Source organism: Adiantum capillus-veneris, chromosome 5, assembly GCF_014529385.1.
Source record: "Adiantum capillus-veneris isolate H3 chromosome 5, ASM1452938v2, whole genome shotgun sequence".
In the NCBI taxonomy this organism is placed as follows: Eukaryota; Viridiplantae; Streptophyta; class Polypodiopsida; order Polypodiales; family Pteridaceae; genus Adiantum; species Adiantum capillus-veneris.
The window spans coordinates 60,218,013-60,241,104 of NC_140935.1; the positions used below are offsets into that span (position 1 = coordinate 60,218,013).

At 43.3% G+C, this 23,092-nt stretch overlaps 1 protein-coding gene across 4 annotated transcripts in view; it reads right to left on the bottom strand.

Annotated features, from left to right (window-relative positions):
• The window catches only part of LOC147457384 (stomatal closure-related actin-binding protein 1-like), an 81,015-nt gene that overhangs the window by 14,587 nt on the left and 43,336 nt on the right, over nucleotides 1–23,092 (bottom strand). For all 4 annotated transcript variants that reach the window (XM_086512274.1, XM_086512272.1, XM_086512273.1 and 1 more), the window contains 4 exons: nucleotides 8,465–8,605; nucleotides 8,306–8,374; nucleotides 7,865–7,948; nucleotides 6,955–7,132 (listed from right to left, as the gene is read on the bottom strand). In XM_086512274.1, coding sequence (XP_086368400.1) covers nucleotides 6,955–7,132; nucleotides 7,865–7,948; nucleotides 8,306–8,374; nucleotides 8,465–8,605 — 472 coding nt within the window. The remainder of the gene's footprint in view (nucleotides 1–6,954; nucleotides 7,133–7,864; nucleotides 7,949–8,305; nucleotides 8,375–8,464; nucleotides 8,606–23,092) is intronic.

Sequence of the window (23,092 nt, forward strand, 5' to 3'; positions counted from 1 at the left end):
CGCTACTACTCATATATACAACCATAAAGAGCCACCAACGGCTCATAAATGACAGCATCTAAGTCTATCTCCACTGAGTGGTTGTGGTGACCTGGCCACGATGTCCACTAGACCACCGTATCCCTGTCACGTGTCACTGCCCAACGAGTCCGTCCAGTGTGAACCGACCAACCAAAGACCAACTGTAAAGTCCAAACTATACTAACTGTCCTGTGAAAGTGACATTGTGACATTGTAGCCTGCTACAATGTATGCGAACAAAACCTCATAGAAGCCTCTATCACCAAAATACACTCCTCGTACCGCTTGACGTTTAAGAACGAAATCAACCCACTGGCCCACATCCTGCGCAGAGTGGACATCTTGCCTGAAAAAAACAAAATGACCGCATTGAGAGCATTACTGGGCCATTGGGTCCATGAGGGCTCGAACTAAAATAAGCACCTCCATGGGGGGTCCCTGACCCTCCCAAGCATTCTTGGCATCCTCAAAATCTTCGAGCAAGCAAGCTCGGATTTCGCCCATTTCGGAGGACTCTACGACCATTTTCCTACGCTTGTAAGAGCGAGAGCAGGCGATTCATAATCTATTATACAATTGCCGAAATTCTGGAGAGCTCGAGAGAAGCCTATTGGAACGAACAAAGACCTTAGACCATATGAACACCTAACTTACAAGCCCTGTACAAATGCAAAGCTGAAAAATCCTTGTTTTTGATGATCTGTTGTTGCGTAACTGGTTCTGTACAAGAAAAGCTCGCGAGCAGAAGCTCTCTCTCTCACACACACACATAGACACACAAATGTCTGGGTAATTTTTTAAAAAATCTTATTCAGGGGCTTGCTTAGCTCACATCTTATGCAGCTTGTAATTACATGGAAATTTTTCTGGCCGGCCCTCGACCTTTTTCAGGGCCATATATGGATGGACCTTTTTGGGTTTACATTATGTTGGCCTCCTGTAATTGGTTTTAACTTATGGCTCTCTGTAGAAGTTGAGGTAGGTATTGAAGCGGATAGTCTTACTTGCCTGCATGTTTAGGCGGGATGAGCTGGATATGCAAGTGGTAGATTCCGCCCCTTTTTTGGAGTTCGTCTACTAGTATTACACATGGCCCCACTTATTGCAAACCGCCTTCAGACTGATGATTGGCCGTAGATGACCGGTGGTGCTGCATTCGGTTGTACGAGCAATGGTTTACTCTCAGCCTTGATCCTTCAATCCTATATAAAGGTGAGGGTTTTCCCTCACTTAGCAGGCTTTTGTACATTCTGTCAGTCGTTGTTGTGGTGAGGTAGCGTTGTTTGAGTGACTATACTCTGAATGTGCTACGGTATGGCTAAAGGGAAAGATAAGCAACAAGCTTTGGAGGTTTATTCTTTGGCTTCTTCTTCTCAAGTGGAGTTCTTTGGCTTGATGGGTTAAGATTTGATAGTAATACCTCTTTGCTTGGTAATTAAGAACTGATGGACATTTCTAAATATGTTGTGATAGCTTCTGGCATGTGTTTGCTTGCGGTTTGGATGAGCGACTATGGTCTAGCTGTGTTTTTCATGATAAAATGAATATGGTTGAGAGTAACCACCTTAAAGGGCTGGAGATTAAATCAGTTGAAGATGGTTCTTTGAGAATGGATTGGTGGTTGCTTGGTATGGTAAAACATCTCATTGGTTTGTTTGATAAACATGCATGAAGGAATATGTTTAGTGAAAACCTGGTTTCAAGTACATCTTGACCACTCTTTTGGCTTCCTTTTGGGTTGGCATGGTTATACTCTATATCTCTTAGCTCCGTTTTGGGTTTTGACCTAATCATTTGGGTTTCGACCTATGACGGTTTATTGAGAATTGGATTGGTAGTTGCTTGATATGGTAAAACTTCTCACTGGTTTGTTTGATAACATGCTTGAAAGAATCTGTCGAGAAAACCTACCTTCATGTATATGTGCTGGTGTGATCTGTTTGGGCTAAGTAGATTTGCCGAGGAATGCCTTGGGTTGATATGCTAAGTAGATTCTTTTCTGGTGAGTACTTTTTGCCGGTATGTTAATGTGAACACTCTTTTGGCTTCCTACTAGGCAAGCATGGGTGTTACACTATCTCCTTAGCTCCATTTAGTCTCGATGTAAGGCTATCTTTACCTGGTATTAAGGCACCGCTACCATTTATGCTGTTGATATGGGACTGCTTTTGGTTTGTACTGATAACCTGGTAATTATCCTTCTTGTTTAGCAGGTATAGCTCAACATAGAGTTGTCTTGGCTGATGTTGTATACCTCAGCATAAGGTTGTCCGTTCAGTTTGGCATGAGTTGGTTTTCCGAGAAATACCTTGGGCTGTTTTGTAGAGAAGTTACATTTCGGATGTGTACTTTATGCAGGTTTGCGGAAGTGACAACTCAGTTTCGCTTCCTCCGAGGCTTGCTAGAGTTCTACACTAATCTCTTTTGCTCCAATTGGGCCTTGACCTAAGGCTCCCTTAACCTGGTATAAAGGCACATTTACCAGTTATGTTGCTGATATGGGGTTGTTGTAGGTTTGTACTAATTACCTGGTGTGTAGATGTTTAGTGTGGCAATTATAGCTAAGCTTTTGGTTCTCTCGGCTAATGTTGTATACCTTTGCATATATGGTTGTATATGTTCTTGTTTATGGATGTCTATTGAGCTAATGACTCCTCAATACAATGTTATACATGGCTGGGTGGATAGGGTTATGGTTTCCTTGCAAGACTCTATAGAATTACCTTTTTTCCAATTATACATCCTATTTCCGAAAGTAAAACGCCTGGTTTATTACATAAATCTGGTTATTTTGGATACGGACTGTATGTAGGGGATCATTGAAAAGATCTTGATGTTTGAAGGATTGCTTAGTCTCCTGGTTTCCTTGACTACAAAATGTAACAGGGTGTCACTTTAATATGACCAGAATAAGGGTTTTTGTTATTGCAAACTGAATTGATTGATTCACTACTGTCTTTGCACGTTACATCTTACCTTAGCTTGTTTGATTACTATGTATAGCTTCTGATATATGTGAATCTTGGTTCCTCGGATGAGTATTGGAACCCAACCGTTTACTGGCAGGTGGTGCTCAAGGTTATGGCAGAACCTATCATGGTTTTATTGTATACAGGAGTGTGTATATGACGGATTCGATGCTAATAAAGCCAGAAATGATTTGTCTATTGTTATCAGGTTATACCAAGGTATAAGCTAACAGCTCGGATGAGTACTATAGTCGATCCTATCAAGAGGGTGCAGATCTCGGCAAGCTTAAAGCGGCTAGGGCAGATTATGTGGCCTCATTTGCGGCTAAGAACATGGCATGTTCTAGCAAGAGAGCCTTTCTTAATAGAAATTGCAAGAATAAGGAGATAAATTATAAAGACCTTTAGCAAAATTTTCTTCTTATGCTATTCCGTGGCAGTTTGTAGGTAACTATGCTTAAATAAGCTGATGAAGTTCATGTTTCTAAATATGTAATTGGCTACCAAAGTCAAATGAAATTTCTCTTTCAATGATAGTTTACTTGCACAAAAAAGTTGTTTCTCTGTGACATGGATAACAACTAGGATGCACGTACATCACCTGCATACAAAGCCAATGCTAGCAGAATGTTGTATTGTTTCTATGGGTGCAGGTGAGGGCTACTCTCTTTGGTTCAGCTTTTTGGTTGCTTTACTGTTTGGAAGATTGGCTGCTGGTCCAAAATTTGTGAAGGAATTTCTACCTTTTGGGATGGTGACTTGTATCAACCTGATGATATTCATTTGTACAAAATCATGCTATCTAAGTTTGTTTTGTACAATAAACCTTATATTTATCTGGGTACCTTGGTCTTTGAACATGTATATGTTCGTCTGTGGGTAATATAAGTAAATAACTAAAACACACACACACACAACTGCACAAGTGAAGAAGCACTTGGGCCGAACCCTAACCTGCTGTAAATCCTTGACGTAGGCAACGAGCAGATCTCCCAAACAAGCGCAGAGACCCTTGCCACAAATCACGCTAAGGACTGGAGGACAAAGCACTTCGCTAATGAGAAACCTTTCTCCGCATTTGAAGTGGAGACCTGCTCCCACTAGGGTTTGCAAGACAAAGTGCACAGCCACTCAACGCACAACAAGATCCAGAGGACGATGCACTAGGGTTTGCAGGCGTAGATAGAACGCGTCAAAGTTTCTTGCGCACGCCACCACCTCTCTCTCTCTCTCTCTCTCTCTCTCTCTCTCTCTCTCTCTCTCTCTCTCTCTCTCTCTCTCTGTTTAGTAGCAGAACATCTGATCCATGCAAGGGATCTACTTTCAGAAGTCCTTGCTCGTCTGTTTAATCGGGTCATGTGTGAAGGATTACCTGAATCTTGGAAATTATCTACTATCGTACCTATTTTCAAGTCACGGGATCCTATGATACCCGGGAACTACCGTACCATTATGGTGGGTCACACATTGACCCGACTTTACGCATCCATTCTGGAACAAAAATTGAGTAGATGGGCAGAGAATGAGGACATAAGGGCAACAGGACAAGCTGGATTCAGGAGGGGTTATTCCACTTTAGATCACATTCTTACGCTCAGAGTCATTATTGAGGAAGGAAGAGCAAGCGGGAGAAGGATGTATTGTTGCTTTGTGGATTTTCAGAAAGCTTTTGATACAGTACCCAGGGCCAGATTGCTGCGCAGCATGCAAGAGTTAGGGGTCCCCAAAGAGATTATCTGGGGGATCATGGCCTTATACGAGTCAGTAATTGGTTATGTACGTACTCCAGAAGGGGATTCCGACATTGTTCATTCCACCGTTGGAGTAAAGCAGGGATGCCCACTGTCCCCTACTTTATTTGGTATGTATATAGATGAGGTATCAGATTACATTGATAGAGAGGGTGACAGAGGTGCTCAACTTGCAGGGTCATGGATCCCTTTGTTGTTGTATGCAGATGATATTGTATTGATAGCAGAATCACCATATGGAATGCAAAGGCAGTTAGATGCATTACATAAATTCGCGGAGGACAGCGGACTGTCAATAAATTTGAGTAAAACCAAAGTTATGGTGTTTAACACCACACCGCAGTGGGTTACGAGATCGGCACCTACATTTGCATATGGCCAGGATACAGTAGAGTACACAGATGCATACACATACCTTGGTGTGGTATTTACAAGACCGAAGTTTACTCTTCAGAAAGCAGCGGATGCTAGATTGTCTAGAGCCTCTGCGGCCTTGGGAGGGTTGGAGAGGATGTGTTCACAAGTGCAGTTTCAGGAACCACGAACAAAACTTTGGCTCTTTGATACTGTGGTGGCTTCGGCTATGCTGTATGGGGTCCAGATTTGGGGCCATCTGTGGATCAGGATAATTGGAAGCCAATGGAGAGACCTTTGGTATCTATGATTTCCCGAATGATTAGAGCCAAGGCCTTCGTACCACACGCGATTAGCCGAGCAGAACTAGTTGCCCCTCCAATAGAAATTGAAGCTCTTACCAGATCAGTGTCCTTTATACATGGTTTGTGGGATACAAATAATTGCCGATATACTAGATTGCCCCTTGAATCCTCTCAACAATTAGCAATGAAAGGAGATACATCATGCTGGTATGCGCAACTGTCCTCGTGGTTTCACAGACACGGGTTCAGTATGGAAAGATTACCCCCCTTCCAATACTCACTTGAGGCTCCATCACTGGCAATCACACGAACGGAGATTAATAAAATCATCCGCCAGGATCTTATACAGTTGGACACTAAGAGGACATGGGTAGACCCTACACAAGAATTGGGCACGAAGATGGCCGACTACAAAGAAAACTTCCTACAGCTATCTGAAGATGGCTTTGTGATTCGCCCGAGCTACATGGATACCCACCTGTCTCATGGTTTGAGATGTGCTATTGGTCAGATTCGTACATCCTCACACCAGTTGGAAATTGAATTTGGCAGATTTAGGGGAATCCCACCTGAGAGCAGAATTTGCAAGTTATGCGGAATGGAGCCGGAGACAAAATTACACTACATATGCCACTGCACCGTATACTATGAGATACGTGGGCGTTTCCATTGCTTGTTTAAAGAAGGCTTTGGACCTCTAGATAGAGTCATGCAATACCAAGATCAAAGGTGCTTAGGCCTGTACCTACTGGAACTACATCGGCACAGGGATAATCTAATGAGAAGACAAAGAGCACTACAGCCTCAGAGGCAGATCACAGATTTCTTCGGATCGAGAGAAGCAGGAATGGAAGGAGAAGCGAGAGGCCAGCAGCGAGCACAAAGGAGTACCCACATTCATACCAAAGGCACCCTCATTGACAAGGCGATTGAGCTTAGGAAATCGAGACGACCACGACCGAGATGCAGAAGCACACTTCACCGGAGGAGACTACAACAAAGGATTAGAAGCATTCTAGCCAAACACCCAGAATGCTCCTAAGAAGTTTATCTAATACTTTGTATTTATTTTTTTGCATTTATTTTCACATTTTCACACTTTTCAGACATTGTAACAAACTCACCACTTTTGTATCAGTTTGGTCTCATAGGTCAGTCACTCTGGCCTTTTGAAGACGTTAATATAACATTTCATTTCATTTCATTTTCTCTCTCTCTCTCTCTCTCTCTCTCTCTCTCTCTCTCTCTCTCTCTCTCTCTCTCTCTCTCTCTCTCTCTCTCTCTCTCTCTCTCAGGGTTTCATTACTGTCTTTTGCTGGTTTTAGGATTTCGGGGTTTTTTTTTTTTTAAAGGGTTTTGTCACTGTTTTTGCTGTTTGTTAGGGGTTAGATCAACACGTACGTCCGGAACCAATCAGTACCGTACGGAACGATCCGTATGGTGTTGTTTTTCTTTTAATAAATTTGTCCGGCTTTTATCGTGGCTGAGGGTTTCGCAACATGAACTAAACCATAGTTATTATTAACTTCATATAAAATCATGACTGAAGCTAACCTGAAATCAGTTCGGTTTTATTTCCTTCTGCTGAAACACGATGCCATTGAAAAAGGCACTGTGAAAAGCTGATTGATTCATCCAAAGCAACGACCTCCAAGCATGAACCCAGTGACTCTACACCATCAAGGCAAAAAATCTTGCCTTTGTCTTCCTCTGGTAATCTCAATGCTTCCAACTGTATCAACAACAGCTAAAATTATGATGAAAGGGTAAAAACATCCTCGTAAGTCATCCCTATGCACCACAACGCTTTGATTTTTGGCAAAAACCAGCTGTGTCTGTTCAAGACCCTTACTGTTTCAAATATGACATTACTTCTAACTGGCAACTGCAACTGGGAACACATAAGCAGCCATCCAACTTCAAAAAGGCTACTCCCTCTCTGAAGTAATAAGCCTTTTCATCTCTGTATATGGAAACTCAATCCAAATGGTTCAAAAAGGTGGTCATGCAAAAAATCCTAATAAGCTAGATTGCAACCAGTGATGCAAACTATGTCATCAAACTCAGTCAGCTCTGAAATACTTAACCCTTATCGGCTTATGATGTATTTTATACAACAGTTGACTTAACCTCAGAAACTTTTACGCAAATTTATCCTAAAAGTGAAACGTATAGACATCCACACTAAATACTAGCACTGAAAGACCATTATGAATTGATTGCAAAGCCTTAAACAATTTCCTCTGTCACAAGCCACAACTCCATAACATTCAGCGAACAAAGATATTTGAACTTCATATATGCTTCCACAAAGCATGCAGTAGACAACACAGAAATCCAGCTTTCTGAAAACTCTAGCACATTCTTGTCAACGGGAAGGAACTGGGAATTTAAAAGCATTTTTCCTCAGTGGATTCCCTTAAATATCACCTTATGAGTACTGGATACTGCAATTCTAACTTACTTCTTTTCGTAGTGCCACCACTTCAAGGGCTTTCTGTCCCAGTTGTTGTCTTAAACCTTCTAACTCATGCTCCATATCCATGGCCTGTTCAACAATCCACCAGGTTATCCAAAAAACAGACAGCCAGTATTAACAGCAGCATTATGGAATAATGATGTAAGATGATCCAGGAGCAGAAACCATGTACCCAAATGCATTGCAGGAGAACTAAATATATTTATAACAAAGCTATAACATAAAAGCTGTGTCCATGTCATGAAAATTCCTCAAGCACAGACAAATTATCCTCCTCTCCGCCCCTTACCTTTTGGCATGAAAGTTTTATTAGGAATTCTATGTGTGAATGAAAATGGACATATTATACCTAGAAGAGTCAAGACCAGTAATCAGCCATACTATTCAAAAAACCAGTAGAAATTCTTTAACACAAGGATCTATTACCTTACTTGATTCATGCAGCATCTTTATCCTTCTTGCCTCTTGTACCTCCCTTCTCATGTCATCAAATTCCTTAAGCACAGAAAATGATCACTACCAAAACATCGGATCATAGTTGAGAGGTGGAATATAGACACAGGTTCTACAAGAGGTGTTTAGTACCTGCTGGCTTACAGCCCCATAAACCCTCTCTTGCTCCTCCAATCCTTCTTCGATCCTTCTTGCAGCTGCCCTGGCAGACTCAATCTCTAGCTGAGCTGCAGCCCTTGCCTCTTCCACCATCCACTTTGCATCATCTGAAGCCTAGAATCATCACAATCATTTGTTACTAGACAAAGGGAAAGAAAAATGCAAATAAGAGCATGCCGCAAAGAAGAAATTCAGCTTCTTAACTCCAAGATGACCAACATTTTGGACACTAGAGACACAGGGCCCAAAGCTCAATTTCATGCAGCAAGAGTCATGACATGGGCCTAATGGAGATGTACATGCTCTGTTGCACAAGTTATATGCAGCGCATTTCTTGAACTCACAATCTCACACACGCACGCACACACATACATGGAGGAGGGATTAGGGTTTAGTCACCCATGCAATTGGGTACACCTCTACTTCTCCAAACCCCCCCTCCTCCCATATATTTGGATTTCTAATGACACCCCCGAACCCCCTCTCCACAAAGGAAGAACAAGAAGAAAGTTGTGGCTCCCACTTACTAATCCACAAGGCTACAAACATTTGCTCTTTGGTAAAATTCAAGTTTCAACCTTGGAGCACGGCTTCTCTAACTACAAAATCCACAACTTGGCACCTCGAGCTCTCTCTCTCTCTCTCCGAAAGGCGATGTTTGGCCTTACGCTTAAAATACATCCCTCCCCCTCTAAACCCTTCCCCTCTCTTGCTCCTCAACGCACACCGCAATCTATCAAGAAATCTCAACCTTAAGTTTTTCTTCAAAAACCTTAAACCTTCCTCTCCCTCTCCTTTTTAGGAAACCAACCCACTTTGGAAACCTCCTCTAATAAACCCCCATCTCAACCAAATTTTGTCCACTAACCAACATAACTTTAACCTCATGCTAAATGCTTGTAAATTTCCCACTTCAAAGCGACCCCGTTTTGTCATTGAAGCCTTATCTAGCCTCTCCTTGGACTCATCAATAATCATAAAACCAGTTGACAAAAACCTTGGCGTAGTTATCTTGCCATTAGATTGGTATGAGAAAGATGCCCTCTCACATCTCAATAACCACTCCACCTATGAATCTTGCCTTAACTTCCCTTTTGCTTTCTTAGCTTCCCTCCTTACCTCTATCACCCTTCGCTACTCCGCTCTCCCCTCTATGGAGCGGAACTTTATCCTCTCCTCCCTTAATAAAACCCCTAAACCCTGTCCTATCTACTTTATCCCTAAACTCCATAAACCATCCATTGTCTCTCGTCCTATCTGCTCCTGTAAGGGATACCTTTTTGAAAAAGCTTCTATCTGGCTCCATATAGAACTCTACCCAATCCTCCTCGCCCAAAAGCAACACCTTCAAAACTCCCTTACCCTCATCCAAGACTTGGATAAATTTCCCCTTCCACCTAACACCCTCCTGTTCACCTTTGACGTTGAAGCCTTATACCCTAGTATCCCCATTAATCAAAGCCTCATTGCTCTCAACTCCTTCATCTCAAACTTTTTTGACCCACAAAAATCTCACTTTATACTCTCCCTTGCCTCCCTTATCCTATCTCATCACTACATTACCTTTAAAGGAAAATTCTGGAAACAAACCAAAGGCACTGCCATGGGCTCAAATTTTGCCGTGGTATATGCATGTCTCTTCCTTTGCCACTTGGAAGCCTCTTGCCCCCTCTTGCATAACCCTAACCTCCTCTACTTCAAACGATATGTGGATGATGCCTTTGGACTTTGGAAAGGATCCCTCAAATCCCTTACTTTTCTCTTAAACTCATATGGTGAACCCCTTCAGGAGCACATCAAAATCTCTAGAACCATCTCATCTACTCGGGCCATTATCCTCGACATAGAATTCTTTAAAGGTACCTGCTTCGCTACATCTAGCCTTTTGGATTCCCATTGCTTTCAAAAACCTTTGAATGCCTACAATTATATCCCTTGGATCTCCTGGCACCCAACACATCAAAAAGTCGCCTTCATCATCTCAGAGCTCAAAAGATATTGTATTAGAGAATCAACCTTGAAGGGATACCTCTACCTCCGCAACCTCTTCTACCTACGCCTTCGGGCTAAGGGTTACCCACCTAACTTCCTCCAAAAAGTTTTCAGCAAGGTCTCTTACCTCAACCGCACCTCTCTCCTCCTTCCCCTGCATAAGATAACAAAAAATCCACCCACCGCGTTCAAAATCCCCTTCACACCTACCACTAGAAAATTGCTACCCTCTCAAAATATTAGCAATCCCATTTCAAAAGCTTGCCAGCTTGATGCTAACCTCTCCTATCTCCCTAGGCCTACTATTTGTTGGACTTTAGGCCCCAACATCCACAGCCTATTGGTGCATAGTTCACACCCCTCCTGACCCGCCCTTTTTTACCCCGCACACAGTCTTTTTTCAAAAAACCTCCCAAGCCACCCCAAACCCTTTTTTGTATATCTAGCCTTTTCTTCTAAATACAAGCACCATACCATCTAGTAGCTTCATTTTTGGATAAACTGTCCCCCCCGTCCCCTTGAATTATCCTTTGGACACTCCTTACACTTTTACCAAAACCTTATTTGATGCTTCTCCTTCCACTTTTACCAAAACCTTACTTGATGCTTCTCCTTCCCCTTTTTTTTCATTACACTTCTCTCTCTCACCTAAATTAGCCTCCCTTTTTCACACTTCTACCCCGAACCTCTCATTCCCAAAAACTTGTAACCTAGAACCTGGTAATTTTTCTAGCTTACACCCACACCTAACTCACCATAACTCCCTCCCTTGTACCCTAGTACTTGGCCTTTAAAGCCACTTCTCCCAAAATATGATGTCCCCCAAGATAGAAACCTCAAAAAGACTCCTTCAAGCACCATACCATCTAGTAGCTTCATTTTTGGATAAACTGTCCCCCCCCGTCCCCTTGAATTATCCTTTGGACACTCCTTACACTTTTACCAAAACCTTATTTGATGCTTCTCCTTCCACTTTTACCAAAACCTTACTTGATGCTTCTCCTTCCCCTTTTTTTTCATTACACTTCTCTCTCTCACCTAAATTAGCCTCCCTTTTTCACACTTCTACCCCGAACCTCTCATTCCCAAAAACTTGTACCCTAGAACCTGGTAATTTTTCTAGCTTACACCCACACCTAACTCACCATAACTCCCTCCCTTGTACCCTAGTACTTGGCCTTTAAAGCCACTTCTCCCAAAATATGATGTCCCCCAAGATAGAAACCTCAAAAAGACTCCTTCAAGCTCCCTTTATAAACCCCTACCTCCTCCTCTCTTATAAACTCAATCCATTTAACACCACCACTGATGAGCTCATAAGAGCGAAACGCGTTTGGTGGTACTCTCCCTATTTCTACCCACTAATTTTGACACCTATCTTTTTATGAAGTCGTTTTCGCACGCTTGAGTACTCGTTTTATTTTAAAAAAAGTTTTTCCCCAGTAGCCATCTGGCGTTTTCAGCCCAGCATCGCCAACATTTCTTATCAGACCTGCGTTTTTTGATTCAGCCTCAGATTAGTTCAGCATTTTCAAATTCAGATCAGATCCACGTTTTCAGATTTCAACCATCTTCATCTCCAGCGTTTTCAGTTTTCAACCCGTCGTCGTCGTCGTCCCGGTACCAAGTACCCACAATATCCACTCCTTAGCCTTGTCATCATCGTCATCGTCGACGCTGACGTAGTATCAAGCATCTACGCAATACCCCTTAGCACCTCATCAGCACCCAACATCAATAGTATCAAGTACCCATTAGCATCTCATCATCTCAGCACTTAGCATCATTGTATCAGTATTGTGCAAGTAATAAAGCAAGTACATGCTTTGGCAACAGACCAAGGGGGCCCTTGAAGATTTGGGACCCGACGTCTCTCTCTCTCTCTCTCTCTCTCTCTCTCTCTCTCTCTCTCTCTCTCTCTCTCTCTCTCTCTCTCTCTCTCTCGTGTCTCTTTCTTTCATTCAATTCAGTTCAAATTTGTCAAGTAAAGTAAGGTGTCCCTTGTGTTTGTGTGGAGTACTAGATCTGAGCTAAATCCTTAAAAACTTTCGTTGCATCTGACAACTGGAGTACCTGATGATAATCAAGGAGAAAAGCATCATCACCAAGATAATGAAAACCAAAGAAGCCGGGTGGAGGTATTCGAACAAAGAAACAAACAAGCAATAGAAGCGAATCAAGGGCGCTTGGTGGCCAAATAGGGGAAGATAAGCTACCTACTTATTCTTGAACGCCAACATCCTCTATTGTCAATATGGAACAAAGGAGGAAGACAGGCAACTGAAATGAGGGTGACCACTTTTGACGACAAGAGACAATGTGGAAGAGTCATTTAATAACAACATCAATAAAAGACCATTCAAAGGGGCGAGAACTGTTGGCGAAAATGTACATGCTCCACGTGGGAACATACCCTTAGTTAGGACAATATTCCAAGTTTCAAATATGCCTTCCAAGTTTCAAAGAATGTGTCATCCTCATGAAATATTCTAGATGCCAAAGGCATCTCATAGAGAAACTCCTAGCACCTTCTACTAGCTTCATAGCTTACAAACATCTAGATACTTCGAACCAATTATCTATAGCACAAAACCTCATTGAACTGTTGTTATAGTTGGCTAAGCATTTCGCACCACATGCTCCACCTCCAACCCTCATCCTTTGAAGTCGGACGACCATACAAGATATAAAAATATGGGATCTCCCTCTACCTGTCAAAGCCAACACCAACACATGCACATGGTCTGTTGCATACCAGATCAACAAGAGGAACTCAAAGCTTTCATCCTCAAAATGAAAAAGAAAAAAATCAAAGTACATCCTCTGCTTCTAGAAGAAAAGAAATTCTCCCTCTGTCAAGCAAAATCCGTAGCTTGGCACAAAGATGCAACATTCATCGACCCACCGAAACACGGCCATGGGAGCTAGCTTCATAACTGCTCTCCCAATACTGGTCTCCCTGAAGAAAAAATCCAAAACAAAATGTCCCTCCCTCACATCACAAAGCCACATGCTTGCTCCTCTTGCAACATAACTCTGAATGAACGTTGTGTGTGTGTGTGTGTGTGTGTGTGTATGTGTGTGTGTGTGTGTGTGTTAGAGAGAGAGAGAGAGAGAGAGAGAGAGAGAGAGAGAGAAACACCAGATGGGGTCCCAAACTCCCCTCCAAGGGCCCCCCGCTCTATCGCTAAAGAAGTATTTGCTTTAGATTGCACAAATGTTGATACAATGGTCCTAGATGCTGAGATGCTGATGAGATCTTGTTGTAGATGCTTGGGTCTGCAAGGCTAAGGGCTGAAAATGCAAAACGCTAGGGATGTTGAATGCAACTGCGACAAGGCTATGGGCTGATCTACTATCGTCAATGTTCGCAATGGGCTGAAAACTAAAAAACGTTGGTACGAATGTCGGAATTTGCGACGGTCTGGTGAGTTTATGGCTGAAAACTGAAACGCTAGTGTTGATGGGGTGATCTAGTGCAAAAACGCCAGAGATGTTGAGGTACTACGGGTACTTGGTACCGGTACTAAGAGTAGTGACTTATCTTGAGAAGTGATCCCTAGGGTCACTTATATATGGGATTAAAGTTGGATCGGGCAATGCCAATAAAAATGCCACGATTTCTAGAAATGTCACTTATTAAGTTAATAAACTCACTTCGCTTTACATGCACATAACTACTTAGGCTGGATACTAATGCAAATGTATGGGACCACTCCCCAACAGTGCCTACACCTAGCAAACGCTGGTTGTGCTCATGTGCAATCACGGGGTATGCAACTGCCTGGACATGCACGTCTTACGTACAAGCTCACATGGGTGCCAAAACACTTCCTAGGCTGTCTTAAACCATAGAAAGAGGAGTTAGTTGTGCTCATTCGTGAGTGAATCATGTGCATCGTGCAATGTGGCTTTCCCATGAGAAGATAACTCACAAAGACTGTGACGAAAATACAAGAGACCGTCACAAACGAGATACGCAAAAAATGCAAACTGACTTTTCATGCGAACAGAAGATACTTTTTGAATGGGATTATGAACCTCGACTCAAGAGCCAAGATTTGTCTTGGGCGACTGGTCGTATCTGCAATGGGGTTAGCTTTACTAGGAACATAATCAATCAAACCACCAAATTGCTCACAAGACTGGAACCGTCTAGCTTGACGGCCACTCCAAGGTGTACTCAACAGACTAGAGCCACTTGAAGGCTTGATGATCCGTTACAAACAATTAAATCTCTATCACGCAAAAAATGCTTCTCATGCTTACGAGAATCAATGACAAAGAGAGGTTCCTTATCATGCAATCATTGACTCTTTTTTGCACTATGTGATTGTGTATTGAGAGATGCTATTGGACTCCGTGTTTTATCTTCAAAACATGAGAGAGAGATTAATGACAAAGAAGGCATACTATAGTCACGACTCACAACAAATGACCACAGAAGAGGCACCTTTGGTAGAGAGAGTGAGTGTGTTTTCTTCCCAATCAACTTGGAGCTTAAGATCACGAAACCACTTACTGCGAAAAATCATATCACATCCACAAAGAGGAGACACAACAAACTTACGACAAAAACCTACGTCTTAAACTGAAACTGCTGCTTTAGGATATTCATGCGTGATTAAGGAGTACATGCCAGGAACAAATCCAGAACCTGCTATAGGGTCCATTGGAATAGCTTCTAAACGTGTGCTCTTCACAAGAGAATTGCTAATCACATCATGCATACTCCTAGGATCAAATAAGATCACAATGCGCTAACTCTTCACATGACCATAACACTTCATGAGAGACTCATCTAGGTGATCAATAAAAACTTAGGGCACATTAGTTTTCTTATTTATGACACTAACAGAATGTGGGTTTTGTGGGTTCTTTCTTAGGATAATCTCTTTTCATGTGACCATCAGTGTGACACTTAAAAGATCTTTCTTCTTTTCCATACTCGGTTCTTTCTTTAAGACTTAACCAACCTCTTGCTATTCCTTGACCAATTTTTCATCAGGTGTCAAACTAGGGGTTTCCTAAGTTTCAACCTTCCCTTTTTTTATCACCTTAAGGTGAAGAATATTGTGCTCTAGATGTAGTGGAAGATTGAGAAGAAGAGGTATTGTGGTTCTTACCATTCTGTTGATTCTGAAGTTCTTGACTTTTCTCGTTTGGCTTACCTTTGTTGTGCTTCATTTCCTGTGCGACAGCGTCATTATAGTCCTTAGGGTCGAAGACTTGCACAGTGTATTTGATGTACTCGTCCAAACGAAAAGGGAAAGCCTCTTTGCGATCCTCATCCAACTTACGCAATTGAAGACCAATCTGTAAGATACGGCTAGAAAAAGACATAACTAGAGTCTCATTTTGCTTGAGGCCTCTCCAATCCTCTTTCAACGGATCAAGGTATTGTGGTGACATAAAACGACCCTTGATCTTGTCTTGGAGGTTGACCCAACTAAAAGACACTGACTCGCCATCCGTGGCACGATCAATGTGCTCCACCATCTATGCCTCTTACCATGCTTGATACCAATTAATAGCATCACTCAACAAATACGTGACATTCGTCAAAACTTTATTGTTACTCTTTTTCTTGTTAGAAGTAAAATAAGCGTTAAATTAATCCAATCAAGAATAGATCACAGATGCAACCTACCACAAGTGATGTCGTGGCATCACCACCCGAGGATAGTCTGTTGACATGGACAGACGGTACGAACGATGACGTGGCAAACAATACGGATTTTAGAATTTGCACTGACATGCTGACGTGACAGACAGTACGGATTTCCGCGTTCTGCGCTGACATGTGCTGACCTGGCAACCTGTACGGATTTTTGTAAATTGCGATGGATGCTTTTGGAGCCACATTTTGGAGCCAGAAGCTTTTGGGACTTATTTGCTTTTAAGTTTGAAGCTTTTGGGACTGTTTTTGAGTTTAGAAGATTTTAGGGCTCTGCTTTTAGCATTCCCTGTAAGAATAAAAGAGCCCTAAGGGCCTCACTTCTCAGAGCATCTACACGTAGAGTCTGAGAGCGAAGGTTCCCGACGGGAGTTGTACTTTGCTCAAAGATTAATATAAAAGAAATACTGATAGGGACGCTAGGTTTTGGGGCCAATACCTCTGGGGCACCGAACTACGCTTGACCCAATTGGTTTTGGATCTCTTCTTGGACAAGTTCATTGCTTGGATCTACAAACTAGAGTGGGACTTCAATGCTTTGGACTCGCTTGGAGAGTTTACCCGCGAGATAAGGGAGATCAGGCATTCCGCGACTACATCCGGAGTCACCTCGAGCTTCGTTTGGATGGTAGTGCAGTTGCTCTTCTACACTCCTCATCATTTGGATTGGTACCTTCAGAGTTGCTTACACTCACCCTCGGTAACCTTACAACAGACTTATCTCTCAACCTAGGCAGTAGGCCACTCCCAACTCATTCACATTGAGAGCCACATTGAATTACGGTTTGGTGGCGTTGGCGTGGATTCTGTTTTGGTTAACACCGAAGGATTGGAGGTAGGAGATATACGCAAACCGGCGCAGACAGATTGGTCTGGCCTTTCCTCTTCTCAGAGGATCTTCACAACGTAGACTGCTCAATTTGGCTTTCCTGCTTCTACAGGATGATCACGATGCAGACACCTTGATCTGACCACACCTCTTCTTAGAGGCCCTTCCCAATGCAGACTATTGAGTTTGGCTTTCCCCTCATCTTGGATTACCCTACCTATTGATAGGACACCATCACGCGGTGGTCCGTGCGGTCTAACGATGACTGCTACAGTTTACAGTAGCTTCTACAGTGCAGACTTTTTAGCCTGGCTTTCCTTGATTCAGAGGACGTTTACAAAGCAGATTCATCTCGCCATCCTAGAGTTTTACACAACTTAGCCACCTGGCCACACTAGGTTACAGGTTCATGCATTGATTGTTACCATATACATGTCGTAGTGATGTGTGTGAACACACTAGGACCGCCGGGGCATTTTTTCCCTCTTTAGGACGTTTTTTCCCTCGAGCATTGTATATACGCCCATAACTCTAGGGCTATCTATCTATCCATTGCACACTAAGTAATACACTCTCTATTGTGTGCCTTGAGCTTCCTTCGTCTTCTCCAAGCTGTGTGCGTTTCTCTGCAACCCTAATTCCAAAAATTGGTATCACAACAGGTTCCGTCCTCTCGGGCTTAGTCGCCAGCTGCTCCCGTACACGCCTGCTCACTTTCTCAAATTTCAGAGATCTTTGGCGAGCGTTCGCAAGTCGACAAATATTTCGAGAAAGCTCGTATTGCTTGGTGCGCTCGGATTTTTGATTTGAACTCATTTCGGCCTCCGTTTCCACTACAGGCAGTACTGCATAAGCTATTTCGTCATTTTGTGCAAAATTTCTGTCAGTGCCGTTTTCTGCATAACATGTACCTTATAGTCTTCTACGGTTTGTGCTATATAGCACGTGTTGTTCCCGTTCCATTTTTCCTATTTTCGGGCAGTTTTCACATCAGGTGCAGCATTTACCATGGCTGACAACAACAACACAGATGTGTTCAAGATGTTTGCTGCTGAGGACAGGTTGGATGGGGACAACTACCCTATGTGGGCTTATATGATGCAACATGTTCTAGTGTCAAAGGGCGTCTGGAACATTGTGCAGGGTATTGATGTATGTCTTGGTTCTGAGGATGTATGCGATGTTGAGGATGTTGCAGGTCTTGCTGCAAGGATTGTTGTTGTTAGAGTTCTTTTGCCTACGGCAGAACAAGCTCGTTGCGATGTTAAGGATGCGCAGGCTCATGCATTGATTGCGTTGTCTCTGAAGCACACCATTGTTCCTCACATCCGTTCAGCAAAATCTGCAAAACAAGCTTGGGATATTTTGGCTCGTCTTTATGCAAGTCACAATGAGGCTAAAATTGCTTTGCTGCGTAAAGAGCTGGAGTCGAAGATTATGCAAGAGGAGGATGATATCGACACTTTCCTTGCTAGTGTCAAGGATATCAATGAGCAGCTTATTTCTGCATGTGAAGTCATTATGCACATTGCTGTTGCAAGAGTCATTTTCTGAAAAAACAGGACTAGGCAGCATGCAGTTGAACAGGCTTTTATTGCTTCTCAAAGAAAGGGTGGTAACAATAATGCAGCCACTTCTTATGGTTCTGCTACGAGTGGCAAAAATTTTGTTCCTAATGCTTTTGTTGACAGCGATTCGTCTGGAAATTCTGGTGATAACGGCGAAAAGAAGATGCGTTGCCATTATTGTAAAGCTAATGATCACTTGATCAAGTGGTCTCCTAAGTTGAAGGCCAAAGAGGCTAAGAAGAAAGAGGTTACAGGTTCTATCATCCGCAAACAAAGCGTATTCTGGTTTGACGGGATGTAGTGTTTGTGGAAGATTCTGTTCAGCCTTTGCTGTCATGTACTAGAGACAGTAATGTAAGGTCACAGGACATTTATGGCACTTTGTTGCCTCTTTTCGGTGGTGGAAATACAAATATAAGTTCCAATGAGGCAAATGTACAACCTACGGGGGTTTCTGAAAATATTATAGATCAGCCTATTACTGATGCAGATGTACATGATGTACTTGATGAGGAAAGGGCTGAAAATGAGCAGGCTAGAGCTATGCCAAAATGGCTGGTGCACACTTTGCGTGACAGTAAATTGGATGCACCTTTGTCTAGTTGTACTCGTTCAGGCTCTCGCCATGCATCTTATGCATCAGATTGTTATGCTTTGGCTGTTGCATCATTACTTGGGTATACACTTTAAGCAGTGTCATGGTGGTATTACCTTGTGTCAGAAAAGTTACATAGAGACATTGCTATGTAAGTTTGGACTTGAGGATTGCAAACCTATTGCCACTCCCATGGAAACAGGTTTGAAGTTAAGTCTACATGATGCTGGCGATCCAGCTGATGTCACTCTTTACCAAACTGTTGTTGGCTGCCTCATTTATGTATGCAACACGAGGCCGGATATTCAATTTGCAGTCTCACAAGTCAGCAGATTTATACATAGCCCACGGTCTAAGCATTGGCAGGCTGTCAAGAGGATTTTCCGCTACCTTAGTGGCACTTTACATCTTGGCTTGTTTTATAGCAAGGGGGAATCATTGCCGCCAAACTTACATGCTTTTTCGGACTGAGATTGGGTTGGTTGTTTTGACACGCGAATGTCCACAAGTGGTTTTTGTTTCATGCTTGGCAGTTCATGTATATCATGGTTCAACAAGAAGCAACCTATTGTGGCCACTTCGAGTTGTGAGGCTGAGTACACAGCAGTCTTCACAGCTACGGTTGAGTGTGTATGGCTCAAACGCCTTATGGCTGATTTGGGTGTTGGACAAGACACTGCCAAGACTATCTACACTGACAATCAGAGCGCATTGGCAGTTACGAGGAACCCAGTTTTTCATGCCCGCACAAAGCACATTGAGGTGCATTACCACTATGTCAGGGAGAGGCTCTCAACAGGAGAGATCAGCTTGGCTTATGTGCCAACACAGGACAACCTTGCAGATCTTTTCACAAAGGCATTGTCTCATGAGAAGCTTGAAGCTTTACGCAAAGCTTTGGGCTTACTCCCCTTTGTCGACTGATCATGTCCTCAAGGCATGGCACTTCCCTTTACTCATGTGCCAGCTCTTGTTCACCGTATCACTGCAGGGGAGATTTGTTACCATATACATGTGGTAGTGATGTGTGTGAACACACGAGGACCGCCGGGGCATTTTTTCCCTCTTTAGGAGGTTTTTTTCCCTGAGCATTGTATATACGCCAATCACTCTAGGGCTATCTATCTTTCCATTGCACATTGAGTAATACACTCTCTATTGTGTGCCTTGAGCTTCCTTCGTCTTCCCCAAGCTGTGTGCGTTTCTCTGCAACCCTAATTCCTACATTGATAGGCTTCCGATCATTCTCATGCGGTCATTCTCATGATGGTTCTTGGGCTTCTCCATTTTCTCCAGACGGTTTGACTTCAGACACCAGACATCCTATTGGGCAGAACACTTGCAAGTCTATTGGCACTTCTTTGAATCTTTCATGACAAGGAATTGTTATCACACTCAATTCGGGACCTTCACACACTATGTTTACCCTATATCGACGGAGTACAGCAATTTGCTACACTTCTCATGACGGCACTTTACCATGAAGATTTCTTGGTGGTCGTGACACCCCAAACTGCTGCTACACTCATGGAGTATTGTCCTTCAGTGGACATCACGGTAGACATCTTCATCATTTGCCTCACATCTTCGGCTTCAACAGCATGTGCTGAGAGGGGGTGTTAGACTTACACCACTCTACTGCTTCACAGGTCTAGGGCATACATGTACGGCTAGTGTGCCTCCGGGTTGGCCATTCTTTCCATATGCATTTAGATTGTAGTGTCCAGCCGCCCACCTTGTCCTTGCGCCTTCATATTTCATTTATTTCGTGTTGGGTTGTGCGGGATTTTATCTGGTGCCCTACCTCCCCTTGGGCACCTATTTTTGGGGCCAAGGGGGTATCCACTTCCATCATCTGGTTATTCTGTATTGGGTCTTCTGCTCATGGTAGTCATGGGGGGCGGATCGCCCCCTCTACCACACCTAGCGTTTGTTGTGGTCTCTCTCTCTCTCTCTCTCTCTCTCTCTCTCTCTCTCTCTCTCTCTCTCTCTCTCTCTCTCTCTCTCTCTCTAAGGTCTCTCGGGATAGTTTTCTACGACGTTAAAACTCTCTTCTTCTCGGGTGGGTGGGTGGTGTGTGTATGTGCGCGCTAATAAAAAGAGGAAAATGGTATAACCTTTCTATCACCCAAGTGTGGTTATGCCATTTCCCTCTTGAATAACAAGTCTTGAGTTCAACTCTTCATCGGCTAGATCTTTAAGGTCTCTTGGGATAGTTTCCTACGACGTTAAAACTCTCTTCTTCTTCTTCTTCTTCTTCTTCTTCTTCTCTCTCTCTCTCTCTCTCTCTCTCTCTCTCTCTCTCTCTCTCTCTCTCTCTCTCTCTCTCTCTCTCTCTCTCTCTCACAGTATGGGAGTGAGTAATAAGTCGAGGGTCAAGACAGGAAGATTCTTTAATAAAATTTCATGTAAAGCTTGGAAGCGCCATCTTGCTCTGTCTACTCTTTGGTAGGACCGGTATACTTTCAAAAAAGCATACGCCTGAAGCTTTGATACCACTGTCACGAGGACAGGTACCACGAGCCAACGAAAAAGAATAGACAAAACAACTTATAGCAATTCAAATAACAACTGAACTAAAAGACATAGACACACGAGACAGGGAGTGGCGGAGTTCCACCCCATAAGAGCATTGGCCCCAAACCCTAGCGCCCCTTTCGCTATTTCTTTTTATTGCTTGAACTCAGTATAACACCGATACTCCACCCTTTGCACCTCCTCATTAAAGGGTGCCAAAGAATGAGCCCATGGCACATATTAAAAGGCCTTTGGCCTATGAAAAGCAATTACATGAACAGCTTTAAACGCAAAAGCATCTCGTCCCAAAAGCACTAGCACCAAAAGCTGTCAGTGCGTTTTGCAGAAATCTGAGCAACTGCCACATCAACATGTCAACGCAAATTATGGAAGTTCGTACAGTTGCAACGCCAGCATGCCAATGCAAAATCGGGGTCTTCCGTATAGCTACGCCATGTCATCATTTGGTCGCAAGAGACTAAGTGTGTGTGTGTGTGTGTGTGTGTGTGTGTGTGTGTGTGTGGTCCTGCTTTATTTTAATGTCTTTAGGTCGCTTGGGCCCCGTCGGACCTGGTCTCATAAGTTGGTGGGAACTCTTCTTCAAAAATAGGCCACTCGGTAGGACTTTGCAAGTTGGTAAAACTTTTTTTGCTGCTATTTCTTCACTTAGGGTTTAAGCCCCTCGATCGGGATCTACAGGTTGGCTGCGTTCTTGAGTGGCTTGACACGTCAGCAATTTGTGACAGGTTTTCCAATTTTGGAACCCTCTTGCACAAATGGATTGTACAAGCGTTTTGATAGATGTTGTTACACTACAGTGGACATCTGGCATGACGTGCATGTACTTGCATCAAATGAAGCTAGTGCTACACATTAGCCTTTAGCGTTTTGCAAAGCAGTCAGCCAACGTTTTTGCTCCAGATCAGCCCTAGCGTTTTGAGAGGCAAATTGGACAACGTTTTGCCAAATCAGCCCTAGCACTAGCAGAATTCAGTAGACCAATTCAACCCTTTTCCCTCGCCGAAGTGGCTTTGGATCTGACCTCGTCAACCTTCCAGTTCTGTCCGGTACTTTGGCAGCCCATTAAGCCTCTCCTCGGCCATTCCCGCACAGCATCGAGTACTCCCATTGCTGCCCATCATCGAGCTCTACGTTTTTAGCCCTTCATTCCTCTCACATCGGGAATCTACCCCTTGGTGGCCATCTGCAACCCACATCGAGAACGATCGAGAGGTGTATAAAATCAACCCCGGAGGTGCTTCATCTTGAAGAGCTACCACAGCGACATTCCCCATTCGAGTCAATAGAGTCTACACTTGAGGTATCGCATGTGTACATTCCACTTACGCCATCAAAAGCAAATACCACATCGGCAATGGTGTGGGGGGCCGTTGAGAAGGTTGGTTGAGACCCCATCGGGTGT